At 37.2% G+C, this 24,724-nt stretch overlaps 1 protein-coding gene across 1 annotated transcript; it reads left to right on the top strand.

Moving 5' to 3' along the window:
* Nucleotides 1-3,756: 3,756 nt before the first annotated feature.
* On the top strand, nt 3,757-24,724 carry LOC118741346 (the record flags this gene model as incomplete). Its single annotated transcript, XM_036473287.1, is given in 8 exon segments — nt 3,757-5,036; nt 8,728-9,276; nt 9,347-9,465; nt 9,538-9,606; nt 9,680-9,899; nt 22,887-23,198; nt 23,297-23,769; nt 23,983-24,724. Coding segments are annotated over 8 exon segments (2,409 nt in total). The 3' UTR covers nt 24,346-24,724.

Raw genomic sequence — 24,724 nt, 5'->3', positions numbered from 1 at the left:
AGTTGAAGGTTAGACGAATTCTAAATATTCTTTGTGTTTATGCGCAAGTTAAAAAACTACGGTACGTATGCATACATATGTACATATTATGTATGTATGTATGCATATACAAATTAATATGTACGGAAAAAAATTATGAAAGTGACTCTTATAAACATACATATATACATACATAAGTATGAATGTTGTCCAAAAAATATTAGGAGTGCATATTTTGAACAGTTTTGCCATTTTTTGTTTTGTTTGCTTAATGTTTATTAATTTTTTAACCGACTTCAAAAAAGGAGGAGGTTATTTTTTTATGTCCCGTACTAATTTTGTTTAGATCCTATAATTGGATCGTGGAGAAAATAACGATAATCTTAAATTTTTATATGAGAATTGAAGTCGGTTTGGTTTTTTGCTTAAAAATTACTCGTTTTTTATAAAAGTATAGCTACAAAACAATATAAATCCAAATTGCAAACTTTGTGCAAAAATTATAAAAATTCAACAAATTTTCACCAAAATTTCAAACTTTTTTTTTAGGTATGCAGTTTTGTAGACCATTGAATTTTAATATAAAAAAGTGCAAAGTTGCAAAGGAAGCGTTCCTCTTCCTCTGTTTTCAGCATCGCGGCCCGCGTTGAATAGATACTTTTAGAGCAGGAGCGTTTCTGTCCATTCGAACGACATGGCCCAGCCAGCGGAGTCGCTGCACTATGTCTACATATATCGTTGTAAAGCTCATACAGCTCGTCGTTCCATCGTCTGCGGTACTCGCCGTCGCCAACGCGTAAAGGTCCGTAAATCTCCGCTACATACATACATACTTGCTAATGTGTACTCGTATTTGCATTCAAAGCTCCATATACATAAGTATTCTGCATATTTTTTTAATGACATTGACTGTGGACCCTTTTCGCATTGGAATAGATATATGTATGTATCAATTTACGTATGTATGTGTACGGCTCATCTGCATGAAATTTGTTTATCAACATTTTATTATTAAATACGTACATATGAAATTACATAAATACTATACATACATTTATATATACATATGTATAAGTATGTATGTGTACCTTAGGGTACTCCTTAAATGTAGGAAGCAAATTTTTACATCACATTTTCTTAGGCTCAACCCCTACGTTGATGTCGAAAATATCACATATAAATTTTGGTCCCAATTTTGGTCCCGATTAAGGCGTGTCGCAAAGGAATAAAAAGCTAGACTATGGACTCAAAAAATGGACATTTGTGACCGTGGTATTACCGATTGAGGGGGGTGAGAGTGAAAAAAATAGTTCATTTGATTTTAATGGCCACCCTAGTGTACATACTTAAGTGCCTACGAATTTGTCCAGTAGAATGTGCTTGTGATACTGCTACAGCCTGTATAAATTGCATATTATTTGCTGAAAATTTGTTGCTTTTTTCTAATAATCACAAAGAGGCGCTGTAGGGGTAGTGTATACGTAAGATAGTAGTGAAAACGAGTAGAGAAGAGAAACGTGCAACGCTGTGTTGCAACCCCAACTTTGACACCAGCGCCACGCACACATGTACATATGTAAATAAGTACATAACACACCCTAGAAAAATGCTTTTCATATACTACAACAAAGGCCAAAAGTGTTATCGTAAGTATGTACCTACATACATGTGTAAATATATAAGTATACGATTGTATATGTACATATGTACATTAAGGTGACTCACCCACTAAACAAAAATTGAGATATTCGCAGTAAAAAGCTTGAGAATAGCTAAATATTTTTGAACTTTTCTTATTTGTGTCTTAGGAATTCTCGAAAGAATTGAGTCTGTAATTTTCAGAAATAGTTTAGACTATTTTGACTTCGAAGGTAAAGGTTAAATTCGCGTATTGCCACAAAAAGCACTAATTTATTAAATTTTTATCAACGATTCGCGTTAAAAGTATGTGAGAAGTAAAACAAAACTTTTTTATAATTATGATGGCACTTCATAAGTTTTCACATGTACTAAAATGCAATAGGTTTGTGTTATGTATACCTCCTTAGACCTCGTCAGTCTCTTAATTAAAATAAAAAGAAAAAACAGAAATTTAGATAACAGAGATTATTGATTGAAGGAGTAACATTAAGTCAATCTGATTTTTTAGTTCCCAAAAATACCACGACACATCACACTCGAACCTTAAATAAAAAATTTATGAAAAAAAATTATATTTTGGATGTTCTTAAAAGGCGAGTAGTGCGTAGTCTTTTACGATGTTAAAATCCTATCCAAAGTGAGCTTTCATCGGAGAGGGCTATTAAAAACATTTTTTTTGTGCTCCAGTCTAATGTATGTACATGCATATATCGTCAGCTTAATTCACAAACGCCCTAAGCAAGAGGACAAAAATCATTATTACATCGGCATCCAAAAACAGGCAGGACTTTTTAAAAAGTGGCTTGTAACTCCGTTTTTGGGAACTAACACTTCAAAATTTTTATCCTACCAAAATCTGTGAAAAACACAGTTACGAAAAAAATGTTAGTTATGGCCTTTGTGAATTAAGGTAACGATATGTAGATATGTACTTGTATATTTAGTAAACTACGTATAGCAAATAGAAGAGCATTCATGAGCTGAGCTTTATCGATTTACGTGTGATTTTTTTTTTAAATTTAGCCGGCTGCAATGGGGTGTTCATGGCGGCAATGTTTGTTTGCAGCCAGAAAAACTTTCTTTTCCCACTTTTTGTATATACTTGAAATGCCGCTAAGCAAATGGAAAGCTTTTTAGTAAAGTTTTTTTTTTTGAGGGTGGAAAACAAACTTTTTGGCGTGAAATGAATTCTTGCTCGCTAAGGGTTAAAATGCGAAAGCTTTGAAGAACAAAGCTTACTGGAAATGAATTTTATTCGTGTTGTGAAAAGCTCGAATAAGAAGAATAATTTCTAGTAACACAAATTGAATTGGAATGAAATAAAATTTAGTTAAATAATATAAATAATATAGAGTTAGAGGTAATAATTTTCCAAAGTGCTCCAGTTTTTTCAAAAATATGTTTTTTATGTGCCAATGTCATTGCTCTTTGCCCGCTTTGTAGGAATAAAAATCCATATTAGTAAGTTTAAAAAATACATAACTTAATATTTGGCGTTTACACATTTTACAAAGTGTTTTGAGGGGCTTTCGCTCCAATTTGTGGGGATGCGTCTTGATGTTGGCACTCAAATGGTTGGACCCACAATTTGACGCCACATTCGAACGGCAGTCTGCCAAGAGGTGACTTCTTTTAATGTATTAGAAAAGCGTTGATATTGATCGGTGTTGGGTCAAAGGTTGCTCATTCTCGCGTTCATCATACGCCGCGGAAAACTGGACCAGAAAACCTTCGTCAATCGCCTTTCTTCTATGTGAAGTTGCGCCAGTTCTTTATCCCGAGTGCAGACGAATCATTCTGCATATGGTTCTCTCCGAGGTGTATTTTTTTTGTTATGTGGCGTGTCCGAAGCCTAGCGCACAATCCATTGCTGGGAAAGATAGAATAAAGTAGTCTCATATTCATTGACCTTAGAAATGCCGTTATATGAGGTCCTCCATATTTCTATCTCATATTTTGAATTTCGATACAGCTGATGCATAATCGTAGTCAGCGTCTTCTAAAAAGTCTTAATATTGAGTTTTAAGAGAATTTAAAGATTTTTTTAAAAATTGTTCCGTCATTTAGTAGCCTACACTTTAAATTTTAAAAATTTGCACCCAGAATCGTAATCAGCGACCTCGATTTGGATTTTAGAACTCCAATAAAGCCTTCACATTTTTTGCCAGCTTTTCCGATTTTTGTACCACTGTGCGGCGTTGAATACTTATACATAAACACAAAGTCCTTTAACGTACAGATGACGGGTGAACAGATAGCACCAACAACTACAATTTGTATATGCACCATTGTCATTTGCAACACTTCCACTTCCTGCATTGTGCCATAATCCAGATTTCCAGTTCCAGTCACTTTTAGCGTTTCGAAAGCTTTTAACTGGTATTTGCTTTTAGTCCCTTTTCCATTAGACAATTTTCGTGCTGATAGTAAAAACATTCTGGTCTGGTGTGCGCGCACTGCCGATACTCTGGGAAAGTTAAAAAAAAAATATTGCTGCTCATAAAGTGATAGTAATCGAAGAGTGATTCGCGCAAAGGGAAAACTAAAATTTACTTATATTTGAAAAAGTTGTAAAATTAAATAGAAAAAATATGTAGTGAAACGAAGTGCAATGGCCACAAATTGAGTTTTGGTGCGCAAAAGTTGTTTAACGCAAGGAGAGTGTAGGCCAAGAAGAGTGTGGGAAAAATCAATAGTTTTTCGCAGTATTGTGTTTTGGTTATGAGGCAATAACAATAACAATAACAATAACAAAAAACAAACAAACAGCAGCAAAGAGAAATGGAAAACGTGTAAATAAAAAATAATGAAATAACTAAAAATATTGAAAGTCATTTGCAGTGAAAACAACTTGCAAATATTTCCCAAATATAATTAATAACCAAGCAAACGTAAACGCTTGTGGGATTGCTGATTAAATGGCAAAACAATTTTTAAGATTAAATTTCAAATCACAACAGCAAATGTAAAAAAAAAACATTCAACAACATTCATAAAAGAAACGCATTAAAAATTTAAACACCCAAACTCCACCCGCACACATTTTCAACTGCAGCCAGCCAGCCACAAGTCACTCAACCACCCAACAACAGCCTTCTCCGCACCGCGGCGCATGTTTCGTAATCGCATTTTAATGGGCGTTGCGCACGCGCACGCGCCCGGCAGCCGTCTGCTGCGTCAAAGCGCCGAAGCCACCAAATTTCTAGCCATACTTTTCCTAATTTTGACAGAGCAAATCGCGCGCATCAGCTGCGGCCCAAATGCTATTAACACCGCCAGCGACGGCTATGCGAGCTGGGCAGCCACGCGCGCAAGCGTAGTTGGCGGCCCCCTCGCTGCGCCGCCAGTCGCTTCAGTGGCCGCCGGTGTCGATACGCATCGCTTGGCAAAACGAATGGATTTGGAGCTGTGTTTGGGTAAGTAAACTGGCGTGAATGTGTACGCTGCAAAGTCTTAGTTTGGCGTGACGCGAGCTTCGAGGTAGGGAAAACTAAATATATTGTTTGACTGCAAATTGAAATCGTACGGCTGAGTGCGCCTGCCTTCGTGCGCATGTGGACGCGGTGCGCCTTCTCCTTTGTCTTCTTTAATTCCGCCTTGGCTTTTATTGGCTTGATGCGGCTGCTTATATTGTAATTAACAATTGCGGTTTATTATTGTTTTTTTTTAACAAATTCTATATGCATTTCTACACACGTACGGGCGGATAAAGAAGTATATATTTCTGAGTTAATCGGTGGGTTGTTCGTTTGGATTGTGAGTCAGCTTGTTCTGCAGGGCTTTTTTTTTAGTTGCGATTGCCTGCGAGTTGCTGCTGTGCTGAGTTGAGTTGCATTTGCGCCATCACTTCGTAACTGTAAATAATGCCAATTTGTTGTGGCTCTTGAACAGCAGCAGCAGCAGTAGCAGCAGGTGATGCAGCAGTTAACCAGCATTGACCGATGTGGAAATGGCATGAGCCAACAGATAGATATGCAGATGAGTTTCATTGATAACTTTTTCAGTTTTATTGTATTCTTCGTTGGGTCTGCTTTCTCTGCTTATTCGAGGGAAAGTTTCATATCTTAAACGAGTGTCGTAAACGAGGCTTCACTAATTAGCTGCTTGTTTCTCAGCAGGTGGGAGTACTAAGATTTGAATGCAATGCAGCAGAGAGTGGTGGTGAAATGGGCGCTTTGGTTATTAGATACCATTTTACAAGGTGATAATCAAAGTAGTGACAATTAGTGATGTTAAACGTAGATTTACGTTGGATTATTTTTTTTTATGGTCCATGACTAAAGATTGTACGAGTGTGAAATAGAAATGTTTAGACCTTTTGCTTGAACTGTTTCCAATTAAATATATAAATATAGGATGATTCAATAAGACCACCGATTTTCTTTTATAAGAAACTACATAAGAAATTTGTCCAAATGATTTTTTAATTTCCTCATTGGCATAGCGGCACAGACCATACTTTTCATGTAGCCTCAGAGAAAAAAGCCATGGTGTAAAATGAGTTTACTAAAATCGCAACATCTCGGTGGCAAATGCCTCGTTGTTTCATGCTTCCTGCATGTATGGCACCTGGATGTGTAGCACCGCCGGGTGAAGCTACATATCGAAGTCCATGTCGTCACTCCCTACGAATTACGGGCAAGACTAGTACGTTTCATTATTAGCGCCGAAGGCTAAGGGCGGGTTCACACAGAAAGTCGAGCGGCACCGAGCGAAGCAAGGCGGAACAAAGCGAAGCTGCTGGTGTTCACATTGAACGAAGCGAATCGGTGCTTTTCTTACGGACTCGGCTGGAAAGGTACCAAAAAACTTACCGTCAATGAAAAGCGGCAAAACTATTTGCTCAATTTTATTCAAAAGATTAGTTGTAAATTCGTTTTTATTTGGATATTTTGCTATTTTGTTGGCAACAGCATAATGAAGCTGAAAAATTAAATTCCAAACCAAAAACTGCTTTGCTTTCAGCTCCAAAACGCTTATGGAAAAGCTTGCTGTATGAACACTTGCATACAGCTACAGTAGTTTGAAAGCTTCACTCAGCTCGGAACGGCTTCGCTCGGCTCGGCTCCGCTTTCTGTGTAAACGTACCCTAACACTTTTCATTATTCGTGCCGAAGAGAAGCACATTTTAAATACTCACGCGGAAGAGTAGCACATTTCGGGGCTTTTCAGGTTTAAAGTAAATTATAGAAATGTAATTTATGTTAAAAAATCAAGTGTTTATTTTTATGTTTCTGCAATTCTTTATACAAATCACGAAAATCAGACGGTATATACCGTTTAGTGATCATTTGCATAAGATCATCCACTTTGATTTTTTTAAAGTTATTTTTGCCTTATAAGCGTTAAGCATTTCAAAGCGTTTTATGGTTGACCATTGAAATTTTTTTTAATATGCTCAACTTCTCACCCTGGGTAAAGTCGTATTTTACACCCATGTCCACGTGATTTTTGATATTTTTTGTTGAAATTTCTCATACATTCGATAACTTTGTTTTTTCCCAGTGAAAATATTTGAAGAGTTCTTTGGAGGAAAAAATTTCATTTTGTGTTTTTTCGTATCGCCATGCTAGAAACTAAAAAGAAAATATATGCAAGTTTCGTTTTTGTACGGCTGCTTGTCCATTATATGAAATCGCATTGAGTGCCCCTCTTTCTTGCGAGAATCTTAAATGGGCTAGTCTTCGACACGAATAGTGAAACGTGCTACTTTTCGTAGTGACCGACGATGAAATCTGATTGGGCCATAAAAAGTTCGTAACGTTCACCGTTCGCTTTACCGGCATTAACCGTAACAGCTTTAAAGGCATTATATTCGAAGAAGTACGGTCCGACGACTTCGCTAGCCCAAAAACCACACCTTACAGTGACTCATTATGGGTGCATAGTTTTTTCTTGAATGATATGTGGATTTTCAGTACCGCAAATGCGGCAGTTTTGCTTGTAATCACACCATGCGGAAGAGCACTTCTTGTAGAACGACTATTTTCATAAAACGTTTGGATCACTTTTAGGCGTTGTTCAATTGAGTATCACTCCATGACTGAGTTTTCCAAAGCCTGCAGCGCCAATTGTCTGAAAATAAAGTTAGTTCGAGAATTTCACTGTTTAATAAAAATTTATTTTAATGATTAATAGTTTAATGCTTATATAATTTATTTAAAATGATGTTACTAATAATGAGATAATTTTATTATCCAGCTAAGCATCTAATTATCCAGTGATGTCCAAAATGTCCAATCAGTTTAACTTCTTTTATTCTCAAAACTCCCGATAGTGTTCTCAATTTCCATACAGAATCTATCCACAAAATCCATAAACGAATTTGGCCCTCGAGCATATTATTGTTAATGACCATTGAGAAGCTGTAAGTCGCAGATTAAAATATCTAAGGGCTGGTTTCTCCAACTCAACTTAACTTAGTTAAGCCAATTTTCTTGACTTAATCAAAATAAAGCTGTGTAAAACGTAGGCTAACTTTTGACTTAAGTCCAAAAAGTGGCTAAACTAAGTTAAGTTGAGTTGGAGAAACTAGCCCTAAAGGTCAGTCCATAGTCTTAAATTGCCAAATTCTACGATTATCTCAACGAGCGAAGCTTAAAAGGCTGCTATATGATTCAGAGAACTGAGCTTTTATCCAATTCGGTGGGTTAAAAGAGCTTTTGGGTTTTTTAACTTCAGGCCCTTGTGCATTTTATAGAAGAGAACGGCGCTATGAGAAGTTTGTACTATTTTTCGTTGAGAGAGGTAACTGTTTTTCAATGTTTTATTGATATTCAGGTAAATTATATTATAAGGGGTGTTTAAACTAGATCCTAGGTAGAAAGAGTCCTTTACCACTTCAACTTAATAACTGTAAGCAGTACATATGTATGTACGTATATCTCAATACGAAAATATTATTTGTGTATTACCAAGAGACAATTTATCTTATTCTAGTTTACCGCTAGATGAAAATTGACAAATGCCATACTGACACAGCTCGTGTTGAGATCTACGATGCAATCTTTTTCGACATCATATGCAATCTGTAGAGCTTTTCGAGCCTAAGCCTACGTTTTAAGATAGTCAATAACTCTTTCTATAATTATTTTTCTTTTCTTTAAGGCAAATTCGAAATCCACAAAAACACCATAATTCGCACGGGCGAATCACAAACACTTGGCGGCAAGTACTTGCAAGGTCTTGAGCTCGACACCGCCGAGGAATGTCAGCGCCTCTGCTGCGAAACGGATTCCTGTGACGTTTACGTCTTCGAAGACAAAAGCGACGGCTATTGTTATCTCTTCGAGTGCGGCCCACCCGAGAATTTCCACTGCAAGTTCACACGACATGCCAATTACACCAGCGCAGTGTTGACAGTCGCGCGGCATGTGACCGAAGTGACTACGATGAAACCAAGTGTGGCACACATTGGCTCGACCAACAACATTTCACAGCAGGAATGGGAATTGACAAGCTTAAAAGTGAAACCAGAAACGCGCGATAAAACAGCAGTCGCAACAGGAATGGGTGGAGTAGAGGGTGCGGTGTCCGGCGTGTCAGCTGCAGGCAATGCTGCCAGTGGAAGCGCCAATGCGGCGGCAACTGCGGGCCCAGTGCCGATGTTGGGCGTGGAGCAAATACCGCCATTGAGTGTAGCTTTTCCACAAAAAGGTGTGTACAACGGATATTTAAGGGAATGTTTCGGGTTTTTATGTAGCATTCTTTGTTTATATTCTTTTAGTTTATCCAACACATTGTGGCCGCTTTCAGTTCACCTGTCATTCGGGCGAATGCATTGCTGTCTATAATGCCTGTGATGGCATACCGCAGTGCGAAGATGGCAGCGACGAGGGACCGGAAGTGAGTGTTCGATATTGATTAAAAGAAATTTGCATTAAAACGTAAACAAAATTTATAAACTTTTTCGTTTAGTGCTCCGCTGCCACTTCGACAGCAAAATCGAATGCCGATGTTGGTTCTGCAAATGCCATGGAACCAAAGGTACGTTTACACTTTTTTCAATACTGCTTGCTGTTCTAAGTGGAGTAGGTATAACCGAGTTGAACATCTACAGATCGCTTTAAAGACCCAATATCAACTGCCTCTTGTGCAGCCACAATTGCAATCTGTGCCTCAAGTAGACCAGATACAACAAAAACAGCAGCAATCGATGCCACAAATGTCGCCTGGTGTTGTACCACCCCTCATAAATAATCGCGAGGATGCTGGAGCTTGGGCCAATCGTAAAACTGCAGTCTCTGATGCCAATCACGCTGAGCAAGCAGCAAATGATGGTATGTATGCACATTTTAGTCGATAGCAGGTAATCTGGTCTGAAACAATCAACCTCCAATTATTCCATCTTAACCATCACCCTTTTTCCCTTTTCGTCCGATTTTGAAAATTTTTCAGCTCAGTGGTCACTATTTACATATGTATGTAAATGCCTTGAGAATTCAATAAATCTTGGGATAAAATTATTCGCACTATGCTCGTAGATATGTAAATATTTTTCCCTAAACCGATAGTAAAGTGCGGTTGAATCGTGACAGACGTGAACGTGTCGGCAATTGCCAGTCAGTTGGCTCGAAAAAATGTCTTCTCTTTAATTAACGTTCTCTGTGTTCCATTAGAAAAAAGACGAACAGTCTATTCTGAATGATACACAACCACTTGTTTTCCAGAAATCTTTAGTGGAATCCGGAAATAAAGTTGCATGTGGATCTCATGCGCGTCTGAAGTGAAACACATTCTCCTCCAATTTGTGGCGTTGTTACACAAACGGAGGGATTTTATGAGAAGCTTTTTCAAATCCAAAATACCCTCGAAGGTTTGATATTGCCTATCGAGGGCGACCGCTGTTTGAAAAAAATAGAATAAGCAACAATTATCTTAATATTAATATTAATAACAAATTTAATTTTAATACCAATCATAATTAAAGTCTTAATCCTAATCTTAATCTTAATCATAATCTTAGTCTTAAAGTTAGTCTTAATTTTAATCTTGAATACGGGTCCCGGGACATAGAAATATTGAAGGAAATTTTAGAGACGATGAGCTAGCCAGGAAAGGTACCAATGGAATACCCATGGAAACTTGCAAATTAAGGATAAGAAATAATATTATTCAAGAGGCCAATAGGTCATGGTAAGACGAGGATCCTAGGTACAAAAACTAGGTTACTGTCGCCGAAAATTGCTAGGAAATAAGCTGAAGAACTGCTCAGCCTCTCAAGAGAGGACATTTCGAGTGTCATGGCTTATGTAAGCGATGATTGGATATTTGGTAGGCACGCTTCGAGACTAGGAATATTGCAGAAGTTGCACATCTGAGAAAGGAGAAAGACTGTTGAGCACTTCTTCTGTACCTGCCCAGTTTTAACTAAGAACAGAGCGGGCTATCTAGGTAGGCGCTTCTTCAGCTCTCTCTCGGAACTATCCGGTGTAGGAATAAAACCAATCCTGCGCTTCATAAAAGCTTCAAAATGCTTCTATGCAGAATAGTCACTGAGGTTCCCGTGTTTCACAGTGGTATCACAATGGACCTGCAAGATCTAAGTGAGTTGGCCACATCAACCTAACCTAACCTAATCTTAACCTTAATAATAATAATTTAATTGATTTTAATCCTAATCTTGTTATTAATCTTAATGTTAATCTTAATCATAATTTTAATTCTTATCTTAGTCTTAATCTTAGTCTTAGTGTTAATCTTAATTCCAGTCTTAATCTAAATCTAGTTTTTAATCTTATTCTTAATTGTATCTTGATCTAATCTTAATCTAAATCTCAATCCTAGCGTCAGCCTCAGTCTGAACCTTAATGTCTTAGTCTTAGTGATAATGTTGATCTTAATGTTAATCGTGGCCAACCACCACTGTCATCTTCTATCTTCTTCTGTCGCTTTTTTGGTTCATTGGAGTATGGAATTAGAGCCCAACGATCGTGTTGATCACTTTCAAAGCGAAGATGAAACAGATCATTCTTCACTATTACAACGCGAGCTATTTCGCGTCGGCTGAAATAACCACCTATTTTATTTTATTATGATTTCGCACCCACGACTTTTTTTCTACTTCCTTTTTTTTTTTGCATGGTCAACGTTTTGATAATTTCCATTTGCGCTGAGCAACATTATGAATCTGGGTAATGTTTCATTACTTTTAAATAATTTGAATATTTCTTGAAACTAAAATAATGCGAATGCAATTATTACATATGAATTACATATTAATTTCATATGACTGGGGACAATTTTGTCAATAACAATTTGTCACTTTTTCAATGGAATTCCTCATGGAATTGAAGCGATGGTGACAATGTCACTTTATGGAATAGGTTTCCAGGTTCAATATGAACTACGGATTCTTTTATTGTCATTTAAAACATATTTCTTATAGACCTTCACATATCGTGCACCAAGTCAGAGACGACTTGGACGGGGAATTAGAAACCTCTGCCAGAATACATAATCTGGATACCGATGTATTCGAAACTTAACGCTGAGTTCGAGAAGTATTTTTTTGAGAAACCCTGCGAGTAGGAAGCTGCCTTGTTGAGAGTTTTCCGGGCAGAGGTATTCTAGCTTTGCACCCTCGCCGGCGCACTATTTCCTGAACTTCCGATGCATTAGCCGAGGAGGATTTCACATTGGCTTCAATCGAGGGTGGCATCTCTCAGCTCAATCAGAACTATTAAAAGGGAAATTTTCCGCAAGTTCTTCCGAAATCGGTTCTTAGTTGGCGCATATCCTATAGATTGTTAACGGCGAAAAGTCCAAAACGGGAATAAAGTCTACAGAAACATCACTTATCTTCAAATACGAGCCGTTGTATATCAACGAAAATCACAAGAGTGGAACGCTCTTTTTGTCAGAGACGACAAAGGAAGGAAATATTTAATAGACGGTGGTTTTTGTTAAAAAAAGAAAACATTTACATGATCTTTCTCTCAGTTGAATGTAACACTTGTTATTTTTATGCAATCAGCATATGAACAGCTTGATTTTCCAGCATAGGAGAGTGAGTCATTTCAGTTAGTATTTTATTTTTTGATGAAAAGAAAACTAAGCGCACATGGAGACGGCAAATAGAGTAATCTCAAAGGCCTCATTCATAAAAGTTTTTATTACTTCCTGATTTCTCTATAACTTTGAAACATCAAATGCAGGCGCAAGAATAGTGTAGAAGTGCTTCAGTACATATATTGTATATACATTAGGGTGGTCCAAAAATGCATGTGAAAAAGTAAAGTAGGAATTTTTATGCTCTCACCAATAGGATTGTTCTATATTGAAAAAATATACCCCTATTTATTATTTTGAAACCAAAAAAATATTTAGAGGTCCCTCAAAGCGCTCAAAGTTTTCCATGTACATATGCTATATGTGAAAAAACTACTTATCCTAGGAATGGTGTAAAATTGTTGAGAATCAATATCTTTCGAGGGGTAAAGTCTGTCCCACTTTAGAAGATTTTCAGTAATAAACCCCAATTATTTATTTAACACGTTGGCTGCTACGTCGCACGTTTTCATGCGACACCCAGATGTTACCCTGAGGCCACGTAGCACATTTTCGTGCGACACCTAAATTTTACCCTGAGGCAACGTCGCACATTTTCGTACATTTTAATATGGAATTTTACATGGAATTTGGATTCTCTGGCCTGTGGTGAACATTTTGGTGTATTTCCCATGGCAGCTGTATATTTTTAATAGTATTTTAATGGTAAATGTGCGACACAAAAAACCGTCATAACTGCAAAATTAGGGACCAAAATAAAGTCGCGAGTAGTCAAAACTTATTTTTAGGCACTAAGAAACAAAAAAGAACAAAAATAAGTTGTTGGCCTCAGGTGACCAAAATTGTAAAATGACATTGCTACTAAACGATCAAAATTCTAAAAAGGCTTTGGCAGCCAACGTGTTAAGCATTTTTTCATAGTAACTTTATTTTATAGGTTCGCCAAAACCCCCAGAAAATGCTACAAAATACAATGGAAGGATAAATAAAAGATCTTTAATATTAAAAAATGGTTAAATAAACAATTGGGTATTATTATCGGAAGTCTTCCGAAGAGAACCAGAGTTTTCCGATCAAAAAATATTGATTTTTGAGAATTCTATACTATTTCTAGGAAAAATTGCTTTTTCCCATATATTTATGTAAATGCATTTTTTGATTTCAAAATAAAAAAGAAGGTGTTTACTTTTTTCGATATACAACAATCCTAGGTGGTGGGAGCATTAAAATCCGGCTTTACTTACTTTGGACCACCCTAATATATATAAATACGTAAATGCACTTAACTGAAATTACCCTGCAAGAAATAATAGCTTCCAAATATTAAATTTGCTTAAAGTAAATAGCTCGGATGTCTTTCAAACGTATCAATTCATTCGAAACAACAGCGGACTGGTCAGAGGTAATGCAAAGGACGAGTCTTCAAACTGAAGCTATTATATTTGCTGCTGGGTCCGAAATAATCCAACGTTATTTACTGTTTGTCTGAAAGAGGGAGTATCCTCCATCACCAGTCATCCAGCTGGCCAGTCATGAACTGGTACGATTTCTTGCAGGGCATAGCGAACGGGTGGGGACTGTAAATCCATAAGTTAGTGTGTACTAATGTGCTTGCAGCTTCCACGTCAAGGCAACTTTCAGACTAAAGTCAAAAGAAATGACGACAACGATGGCATAATACAGACATCCACGCAGCATTTACTTACCATTGCCTCTGTAGTTATCTTTTTCTATTTTGTGCTTTTTGTTTTCACGCGTTTTCACATGCAACGAAAAATTAATTCAATTAACTGTCACACAATGCAAACGCCACCGCAACTAATTTGGAGTTATTTATTACACAAGAGACTGTGAACTACGGAAGCATTCATTCCTTCACGCATTGGAATCGCTTTAAATTGATGTAATTGCTCTTGAATTCAATGTATGTATGTATGTAGGCGCGTCGACACTAAAGCATAAATCATCAATTATCGCTTTTGAATTGATGAGAAAATGTCACAAAGAATTCTGAGTAGAATGCAGTGCAATATTTAGATGTGAATGTTATAGCATTAATATATATACATACATACATATATTTGTACTTTTGTACATTACACCGTACCATCTTACAAACCAACAAAAAGAAGTTCACCGTACACCCCTTAGTCTCAAGTATTTTTGCAAGTGAATTTCGAAAAAAAGTAACCTATGGGTCGTCTTTTTTCTGTGACATCTACTTTCGGCAAAAAAAAAATTAAATATGTATGTAGTTCCACTAAAATATTCGAAATATGTATTTTCTAAGAAAACTTTAATGATTTCTGGCGAACTTTAATTAACTGGCATTAGGATGGAACGTTGGGGTTATAAGAACTGAGATCTGGTGGGTAAGTACCTACTAGAAATTGGGGTCAATGAACTCTGGAACAAAAAAAAAGACTGCCTTCGAGGCAAGAACACCGATATATCACACTTTAAGATCCGACTGTAAATGCCGAAGATATCACGAAAAATATAAAAACGTGACCAACGTTCGGTCAAAAAATAATTTTTTTTTTCCAAATTGCTTTGCAAAAATACTTTAGGCTCATGTGTGTACGACCAACTTTTTTTCTGGTACGATCTAATGTACATAGAACAAAAAATTTTAAATTTCCATCCTAGCCGTGCCCTGAATACACTCAAACTTTTTTTGGGTAGGCAATGCATCCATAGCTTCTTGGGATTCGCTGAAGGAGGGAGACCCCTTTCACAAGGTTCTTACCGCGGCGGAGTTTTATCTTCGCTGTCATAGAATCTTCTGATGCATAAAATTTTGATTCTTTTGTTGCGTATGCAAACGACTTTGTAATTCTAGACTGTTAGGGATAAACTACAATCTAGAAACGACTAAGAAATATAAAAGTCAGGGCAAAAAGAAACAGAAACCCCCCCTGGGTTAAACACTGTCTGTTCAAGAAGCGATATTAGATAGGCAATTCTCGAACTCCATTACTCAATGCTGCAAGCGCAAGAGGAAGCGCAAGGTTCTTAATGCGCTTTGCTATTGCAATTTGATGGCGCGTTGGCCAGGGTGATGTATAGAATTTGGGATTTTCAGATAACGGAAGTTGACTTTGAGAGTAACTTAGAAATTCACTTCCCCGACTGGGAACTTAATATCGTTCTAAGCGATGACGATATCCCGTTATTTAACTTCTTCTTAAAACTTAAAATAATGGCTAGAGCAGATACTACCATTTCTATATTCAGCATTTCTTTTGCCACAGCCTCACACTCCGGAAAGAGCCCCTAAAATTTCTGGAGGCCACTTTTTCGAGAAATTAATGGTAAAATAATAAAAAAATAAAAAATAGCAGAAAATTATAATTTTTTCACTTTAAACAAAACCGTCTTCATTTGGTAGCCTTGTTTACTTATGAATGATATTATGCTGTCAAAATATCGTAAATTGCGTCACAGGATTTGCCAAAAAGGTAAATTTGGTAATTTATTTTTCAATTTGTTAACTTTTTCAGTATATGTTCTGATTCAGTAAGTGGCCCGTAAGCGTTTCCTTTTATAGAAATACCCGGTAATCCTGAAAGTTTCGCAAGGCCAAAGTTGTTCAGTTGTTCCAGCGTTCCTTGGTTACTATTTATAATGGTGTAATCTTTAACAAACTGCTTGAAAGTGGCTATTTCCTGGAAGATTTTGAGTGGCCCTACCATTCCCTGTCAAATAACCATAAATTTTCCGGTGTACCCGGCAACCATACATATGAGAAGAATTCTACGTAAATATGTATGTTCTCGTTCAAAAAGCTACAGCATTAAGCGGGGGACTTCACTGGCTATGTGTGTCGAAAGCTTTCCTTCAAGCGTTAAATTTTTTATATATTTCCTTGTCACTTGTTTACATAAAACAAGTAAGAAAGTCTAAGTTCGGGCGGAGCCGAACATTAAATACCCGGCGCAAACATTAAATATATGTTTTTTCACCTTTCCGAAACCTACCGCTAGATGGTAAGCCGGGGTGTATCAATTTTGAGTAAATTAGCGTCCTTCAATTTCGAAATATTCAAGTTTCAAGCATTTCTGAAATTTACCGTTATTTGAAAAGCGGCCGTAATTTTAGTCCGATTTCAATAATTTTCAACTCTTTGCTTTCATGTGGCAAGCACAATAACCACACCGAGTTTGGTATAAATTGGTAGAACGGTTACCGATATACATATATGTGATCATAAGTGGGCGGTGCCCCGCCCATTTTCCAAAATTTTACCAGAAACGTATTTCTTGGTCAAGAATTGTTGCAATCATCAATTTTGAATAAATTAGCTTCAATATTTACTGATTTATCGAAGATTTTGTATTTCTCTAAATTACCGTTATATGGGATGTGGGCGTGGTTATCGTCCAATTTTAAACATTTTCGACGATTTTGTATGCTGTACCAAGGCCAACAACTGTGCCAAGTTTGGAAGAAATTGGTGCAGCGGTTCCTAAGATATACACATGTAACCATAAGTGGGCGTGGCTACGCCCATTTTCCAAAAATATATAATATTCTTATTTTTCGTCTAAAAATTATTGTAAATTTCAATTTTGAGTGAATTATCTTCAGTAGTTACTAAAATATCGCAGTTTTCGTATTTCTGGAAATTACCGTTATATGGGAAGTGGGCGTGGTTACAGTCCGATTTCGCCCATTTCCAATACCAACCAACCTTGGATTAAGGGAAACCTACATACCAAATTTCGTTGAGATATCTCAATTTTTGCTCGAGTTATCGTGTACACGGACGGACGGACAGACATGGCTTAATCGATTTCTTTTTTCGTCCTGATCTTTTAGGTATACATTTGTGTATATCTATCCCGATTCGTTTTGGCTGTTACAAACAACCGTTATGTGAACAAAATTAATATACCCTTGTGCACAAGTGCGCTCGGGTATAAAAATTATAACCGCACCATATTTGGACAAGTTTTGAAGTATTATTTTTTGTAATTTAATTTTGGCTTTTTTTAAATAAAAATATAGTTCTTTCAAGCTTCGTTCAAAATATTATTTAGGTGAATGGAGCGCTGATTGCCTGAAAAGCTTGGTATCTTAGGATATACGTGTTCGTATGGAAAAGTAGCTTATGTCGAAAGACCGGCTTTAGTATAAATCAGCAACCGCAGCATACGATTGCGAATGACTCATAGGCGCTGAGCCGTTGAACAACTTTTGGCAAACAAACGTGCAAGAAAGAGATCCAATACTAGCAAGTCAATATTCTTATTAAGTCTCATCAAAAAGTTGCTTGTCGTTTAAAGAATAAAGGGAATGCCGCATTATACTAAAGCCAGCCTTTCGACATAAGCTACTTTTCCATACGAACACAGATATGTACAGACATATCGAACGCTAACTGCCAAAATAACGTAAGCGAATTTTTTTAATTTTTTTTTATGCAGAAACACACCAGAAAAATAAAAAAAAATGCTGTGGCAACACTGGATATAACCCGCGAAGTTATAGTGCTTGTCTGCAGGTTTACAAATATCATACATTTCCACATAGGTATTCATAGATATCCGTAAGTGAAGTTATAGTTAGGTACAGTTTTTCTATCTTAATACTGATTTTTTATTTTTTTTTTTTTGTAGATGTCGGATACGTAATGCATACCTACCAATCTATAACTATGTACGTATGTACCTATGTACGTCTGTTGATAACATTCCCTGCGCACACATACATATGTACATGCTTTTATTACGTATGTATATTCATGTTTATTTGCTGTCTGATTATTTCCAGCTGCGTTTAATGACCTTTTGTCAGTTGTAATCTATCGATCGCCCAGCATCCACTTCTTCAACCCTTCATATATGTATGTATATATATGTACATATGTGCATTTGTACATATTTACTTGGATACTGTAACCCACCTTCATCGCTGCAGAAAGCTTACTGTTGTTACTATTTGTGCATATTTGTGTACGCCTCTTGCAGTTCACTGCTTGTCTATTAGTCTGCCTGCGATTATTTGCATGCGAGCGTTTATTTTTGTTATTATTTAGTTTGACTTATTCGCTCATTTGTTTATTTATTTGTTTGTTTACATTTTGCGCTGTTCTTCTCTTTGTTTTTGGTTTTTTTCATTGCTGATAAAAAAGTTTTTTTTTCGTTTTTTGCTATGGAAAGCAGAAAGCATCTCCCTTCATGTCAACAGTCGGCGTTTCTCGCATAAAGTTCTTCCACAACTTCTATGGCTTTTTCCAAGTGAATTTGTCTGTTTTTTGTTGTGGTTTTTATTTGCTTCTTTTATGTACTATGTACTTTGCAACTTTAGCTGCTTTTTTGATGCTGTTTGTATTTAGTTCAGGAAGTTAAACATTAAATTGTTTTATGTTCTTTTCTTTCTGAAGAATTCTTCTTCAATTTTTAATTTTTTTTTTTTTAATGTGCAGAGAAGATGGAATCATGTCCAATTTGATTAGGGCCACTTTACGTGTTTCAGATTTAGCTACTCGCATTTGCGTTTAATTTTAGCTTTAATTAGAATTGATTGTTCCAAGGCGCTGAGGAAGTTTTCTTTTTTTTTAATTGCATTTTATATGTATGTGTGTACATATGTATCGTTTGGTTCATTTTCTGATTGGTACATTTATGATACATGGGCCCAAGACAGTGATATTCGAGAACAGTGCTCCAGCATTTATTGAGCGAATTTGAATTTGAAACGATAGCAAAATGAGAGGTATATTCATTCCGTATGTGTTGTTCAGTATGTTGAGGATTTGATTTTTGTTCGACTCAACTAAACTAGAAATAAGCCACTCTAAGTCATTTAAAATTCTGTGTCTCGCGAAGGAACAGCTATTCGAATAAAAAAAGTTATACACAAAGAGTATATGTATTTATAAAAATGCACGCTCTGTATAGTATTGCTACTCTTGCTAAAGAGCCTATAGAATAGACACCAAGACTAATTTCTTATCTTCTTCTTCACATTAAAAAATTTCAAATATATTTTTCCCCCATTCAATTCACAGGTGTGTATTTAGGTAAAAGCCTAGGCTTACACACAACCATATACACAAAACTGGGGGAATGCTGCTTTTGCCTAAATCTGTGCAATTAGGGAATTCACAAGGCGTATACAAGGCATCATAATATCTTGAGTCTAAAAATGTGTCTTTGTTAAATAACGATTAAAACGATTTTAAAGGATTTATAATTACACTGAAATGATTTTTAATTGCAGAAAAATGTATAATTAGCTTTTATCATACGCAGCGAATCCTCTAAAACGATTTTATTCGTTTATTTTCATAGAAAAATTTTATGACTTACGACGCTTAACACGCCCTGTGAATCCCCTAAATATTTTTCAAGCAAAGTGTTTTTGATATTTTTTTATAAAAGTATTATTCATGCCTTAACAAAAATCATATGAATAAGCTGTTGGTGGAAATGGGCCTGTTTTATTTTCATATAACTAGTAAAATTTATAAAAACTGGCGTGGATTTTTAAAATAATTTTTGTACACGCTTAAAACTTGCACTTGTTTTAATAAAATTTCCTAAGCTTTTAACTGCATAACCGAATATTCAGGTGAAAAGGTTAAAAGTTTTGATACAAATCAGCTTGTGAAGCATTGTAAATACTAAAAAAAAAAAAACACAAATTTTATTTAAGTATGTCCCCTCGTTCACAATCGCTCTGCAATCTTAATGATGATTTTACAGCTGTGCTGTGCAGTGCAACGCACTTGCTGCTCTATCTGGAAGCGAATGCTAATAGCTGATAGCTGACTCCATGACTTTTCAGTTCAGTGGACAGCCAACTAGGCAGACACTAAGTCAGCCGCCAGTTAGTGAGTCAGTGAAGCAAAACTATAAAAACAACATTGGAAGATCAGTGAACGCCATCGGTTGAACTCGAAATGGCTGTGCAGCAAGCGGACAAAGCCAAAGCATGGCATGGCATAGTAAACAAAACAAAAAAACAAAACGCATAACAAAGTAGTGAAATCAAAAAAAAAAAAAAGAAAGAAAACTTAATTCAAAGAGCAGTCAATGTGCGTTTATCTGAGAAAGCGATGCGAGCGCGTAATTAGAATCAAATTGTGCCACTTTGGCTGTCATTAGCGAGTTTAAGTAGTTTACAAATTTCAAAGTTTTTATGTAGATACATGGTACGTATATATATATATATATATATATATTCCCTTCTATTCATTGTTAGTATTTACAATGCTTTAATCTTTGTGGCATCTCGATGCATACATACAAGAGACAAAATAATGAAGGTGGCAATGACTTTGAAATTTCCTGCAAAAGTGGTGATGAGTAAAACATAATTAATTTTTTTAGTTAATTGAACAGTCACGATTGTTATCACCTTCGAAAAAACGGTACCTACAAAATTAACAGTCTACTTTTTTCCATAGTTACAAAGATTTCAAAAAGTACAAAGATTTCAAAAAGCTAAATATACTTTCTAACAAAAATATAAATCTATCCTAAAAAGAAATTTTTCTTTGGCGAGTTGGCTGTTAGTGAAGTTGAACACTACATAAGAAACTTTTGATTGTCGCTTATCTGGGAATGGCTGCATACGAGCACATGAACCTTACTGAGGCCACCAACGACATAACGGCTTAAGAGCTCATCGAGACTTGCACTGTCTTGCACAGATCTGCTCGCTTTATGTGTTCTCTTTAATTTGGTACCGCTATGCAAAAATCTTGTTCAATGATGTCCTCGTGAGAGCGTGTCCAACCAAGAGACGTGCTCCTCCACACCACATGCACATAGAGGATTATGGGTTTTATCATAAAGATATAAATCCTTAGATAATCAATACTTTACTGCGGCAGAAATTTGAAGAGTGACTCCTTTAAGGCAAGGCCGTCCGTGCAATCTTCTCTTTCTAGTGAAGAGCACAACACTAATTTTGGTTGAGTTGGCGGACAGCGCATTCTCACTGTAGTAAAGAGCGAGTCAGACAGGGCAATATGTTTCGTATGCAATATACCCGTATTTTGAAAAGGCTGTCAAATTAAGAAATTTCAGAAAGCATTTGCGTGAGGTTTTTTATTTCCGAAAGCCGAATTGCAGATTGCTATTGCAGCACGAGCTAGTTGAAATATATTTCCGATCGATTTGCAGTTACTCCTTGCAACTTTCATTTCTAAAACTTAGTTTCGAAAAGTGGCAGAAATGTCTTTCTGCCTGTTCACGCATGGTAATAAAATTTCTCTTTCAATTCGACAGCGAATTGCGTGGAAAAGTTGGAAATATTGCCAAGTCTGCTTGCCCTCCAATAGCAGGTCGGCGCCTCTAGCACTGGAAGCACAAAAGACCACCGTAAGCTAGTAGGGAATTGTCTTCAGCTTTTAATAATCTTCGGATCCAGAACCGAGGTTAACTCGTTTGCTTATCGAGACACAGCCAAATCCTGGGCAATAAAGCGTTCGATATTTTTGCCAGAAAAGGGACTGCACAGGAACTCATAGACTCAATCTGCCTTGGAGCTTCGTTAAATACGGAAGATAACAGAAAGCCTAAATCACTTATACCGGATACATTAACAATGGGAACCAAAGCGCTCCTTCACCTTACAAGGCACAAAGTATAAATTTTTACAGATTTTACGACTAGCTGCAGAGAAAATTATTAGCCTCTGTGAAGCCGTTGCTATACCCATAATTTGCCTCCTGAAATGTCCGTACTTTTACGTGGGTCAGAGAAGGCTAGCAGCTAAATAGAGAGGCAAGAGTAGGGAAGATTTACAGATACATATCATCACTAGCCACGAATAAAGGCGTGCTAGTGTTTTGACGGCAAAAACAGACGCGTAAAAAATCTGACGAAAAAAGACGCTTAAGAAAAACTTCGACGAAGACGCGTAACATAGTTGACGGCGAAGAAAGACACGTAAACATAGATTTATACTTGGCCACGGACTGTCACTCCAGCATAATTCCCCAACGACTCTGTGTGGAATTTATATACTGTTACACCCGTAAACATAGTTGACCGCGTTACCGTCTTTTAGGTCTTCAATTTTAAAATAATTTAAAACTTTATATGATGCGGGACAATCTGTAATTCAATAATTTAAAGATTTCACATTGAATGTTGTAACAGTCGCTTGAGCTATTATATTTATGATCTCGACAAGATAGGAAATTTAATTCAAATATTTTCCGATTTTCCTTATGAATCGCCCCCAAATCTATGCAATTGTTTTGAAGTATCGAAAACTTTGTATTCATTTATTTTCAGTGGACTTGAATAGTCGCATCTTCAGTCACAAAGGTGGCATCCAAGTGCCCACCACAGGGGTGAATGCAAACAACAATCCCAACAGTGTTATAGTCAATTCTTACGCTAGCACCAATAACAACAACAACAACAATCCGAACCTTAATCTAAATCCCGTTTATAATGCGGCAACCTTGCAACGTAGCGGTATTTATCTGCCTCAAGTGAACGATTTATCTGAGGGTGGAGTCTATGGGCCACAACAACAACAACAACAACAAGTGGCCCCACAGCAGCAGCAGCAGCAGCAACCACAATATGTGGTGCCACAAGGTAAGCGTACAATCTTTAAAACAATAATAATATTCTTAAAATTTATAAAAAAAAATCTTGGCAAAAAACTTACCACAAAAAAAAACTAAACAATTAAGGCCACATGATGCTACCGCCGAATGTACAGTGGCAGATGCAACAACAGCCACCACCACAACAGCAACAGCAACAGCAACGAGTGGTGCCGCAACAACAGCCACAGCAGGCGCCACCACAACTACAACAACAAATACTGCCTATGCCTTTGCAACCGGGACCAGCTTATATAATAAATACAGTTGAGCAGCAACAACAACCAGCAGCAGCACCAGCCGACAAGACAGCCACAGCTGAGATTGCCACCAACGCGGAGAATACCGCACCCCAACAGCAACCGCAACCAGCAGCGCAGCAGGCGGCAGCGCAAGTGGCCTTAGCAGCAGCGGCGAAGTCAAATGCAGCGCTTGGCGCGACCGCACAGACACCGGACGCCAGCAAAGTAGCTGGCAAAACTGCTGAAACGCATGCCGCTGCCGAGGAGGAGTATGAGGACTCTGATGAGGAAGAAAAGTCCACGGAGGCGCCAAAAAAAGTAAGAAATGAGAAGGAACAACGCTGCGTATGAGCAACCTTAGCACACAGATGAGTCACATGGTTGCTCATACGCACGCGCACACCGTTTTTGTTTTTAAAGGAACTAACACAAAAAAATCTTTGTACTTTATATGTATGTATGTATATTTTTAACAAATGCACTCTAATCGAAATTTAAATTTATTTTACTGAACCGGCGATTTCATTGCAGAAACACAAACACAAGAAATTGGCCGCCATCCAAAAGGCGGATGCGAAGAAGAAGCCCCAGCTGGATCCGATCGAATTGGCGCTCGAAGAGCAACGACAACGCGCACCCGTTCCATTGCCCTTACACGAACAATACCGAATGATACACGAAAACCTCGGTTTGGAATTTCGCGATCACGACGGACAATCAGAGCGTCCGGGTGGCGCTATGCTCTCGCTGACGCTGGGACTGCTTGTCACGGCGGCGCTCGCCATACTCATTGGCTGTCGCATGCGTACAGTGGGTCGACGCACACGTCGCATGGGCGGCAAGACGCCTTATTCGCATGAGGCTGATTTCCTAGTGAACGGCATGTACTTGTAAGGCCACTCGAGGAGCCGAGGAGAGGGAGTGATGTTAACGGCTGATACTCCGGCAAGATACTAATTTAGCGCGGCTGTGGTGAAGAAGAACATCAAACTAATACATATTTACGAATGTAAGCGTGTGTGTGAATTTTTGAACGGACGTACCCCAAAGTAACGCTTATAGGGTATGGAGAAGACCCGCACTAATGGGAAGGAATATCGACTTAGCATAGGGCTCTCGATTTTTTAAAGACAATGTTATCGATTTTCGTTTTGTTTTAATTTTTAGTCACTAAAATATTTAGCCTAGTTTCAAAAGTAGAGTGTATGTATGTAACTAGAATATGGGCCGTATGAATAAAAACTAAGCAGTTGCTTTTTGTTTAAATGCCAGA

The sequence above is a fragment of the Rhagoletis pomonella genome, unplaced genomic scaffold (genome assembly GCF_013731165.1).
Source record: "Rhagoletis pomonella isolate Grant_MI unplaced genomic scaffold, Rhpom_1.0 Rhpom_scaffold_00006, whole genome shotgun sequence".
Lineage (NCBI taxonomy): Eukaryota > Metazoa > Arthropoda > Insecta > Diptera > Tephritidae > Rhagoletis > Rhagoletis pomonella.
This window is presented reverse-complemented; position numbering and strand designations above follow the sequence as displayed.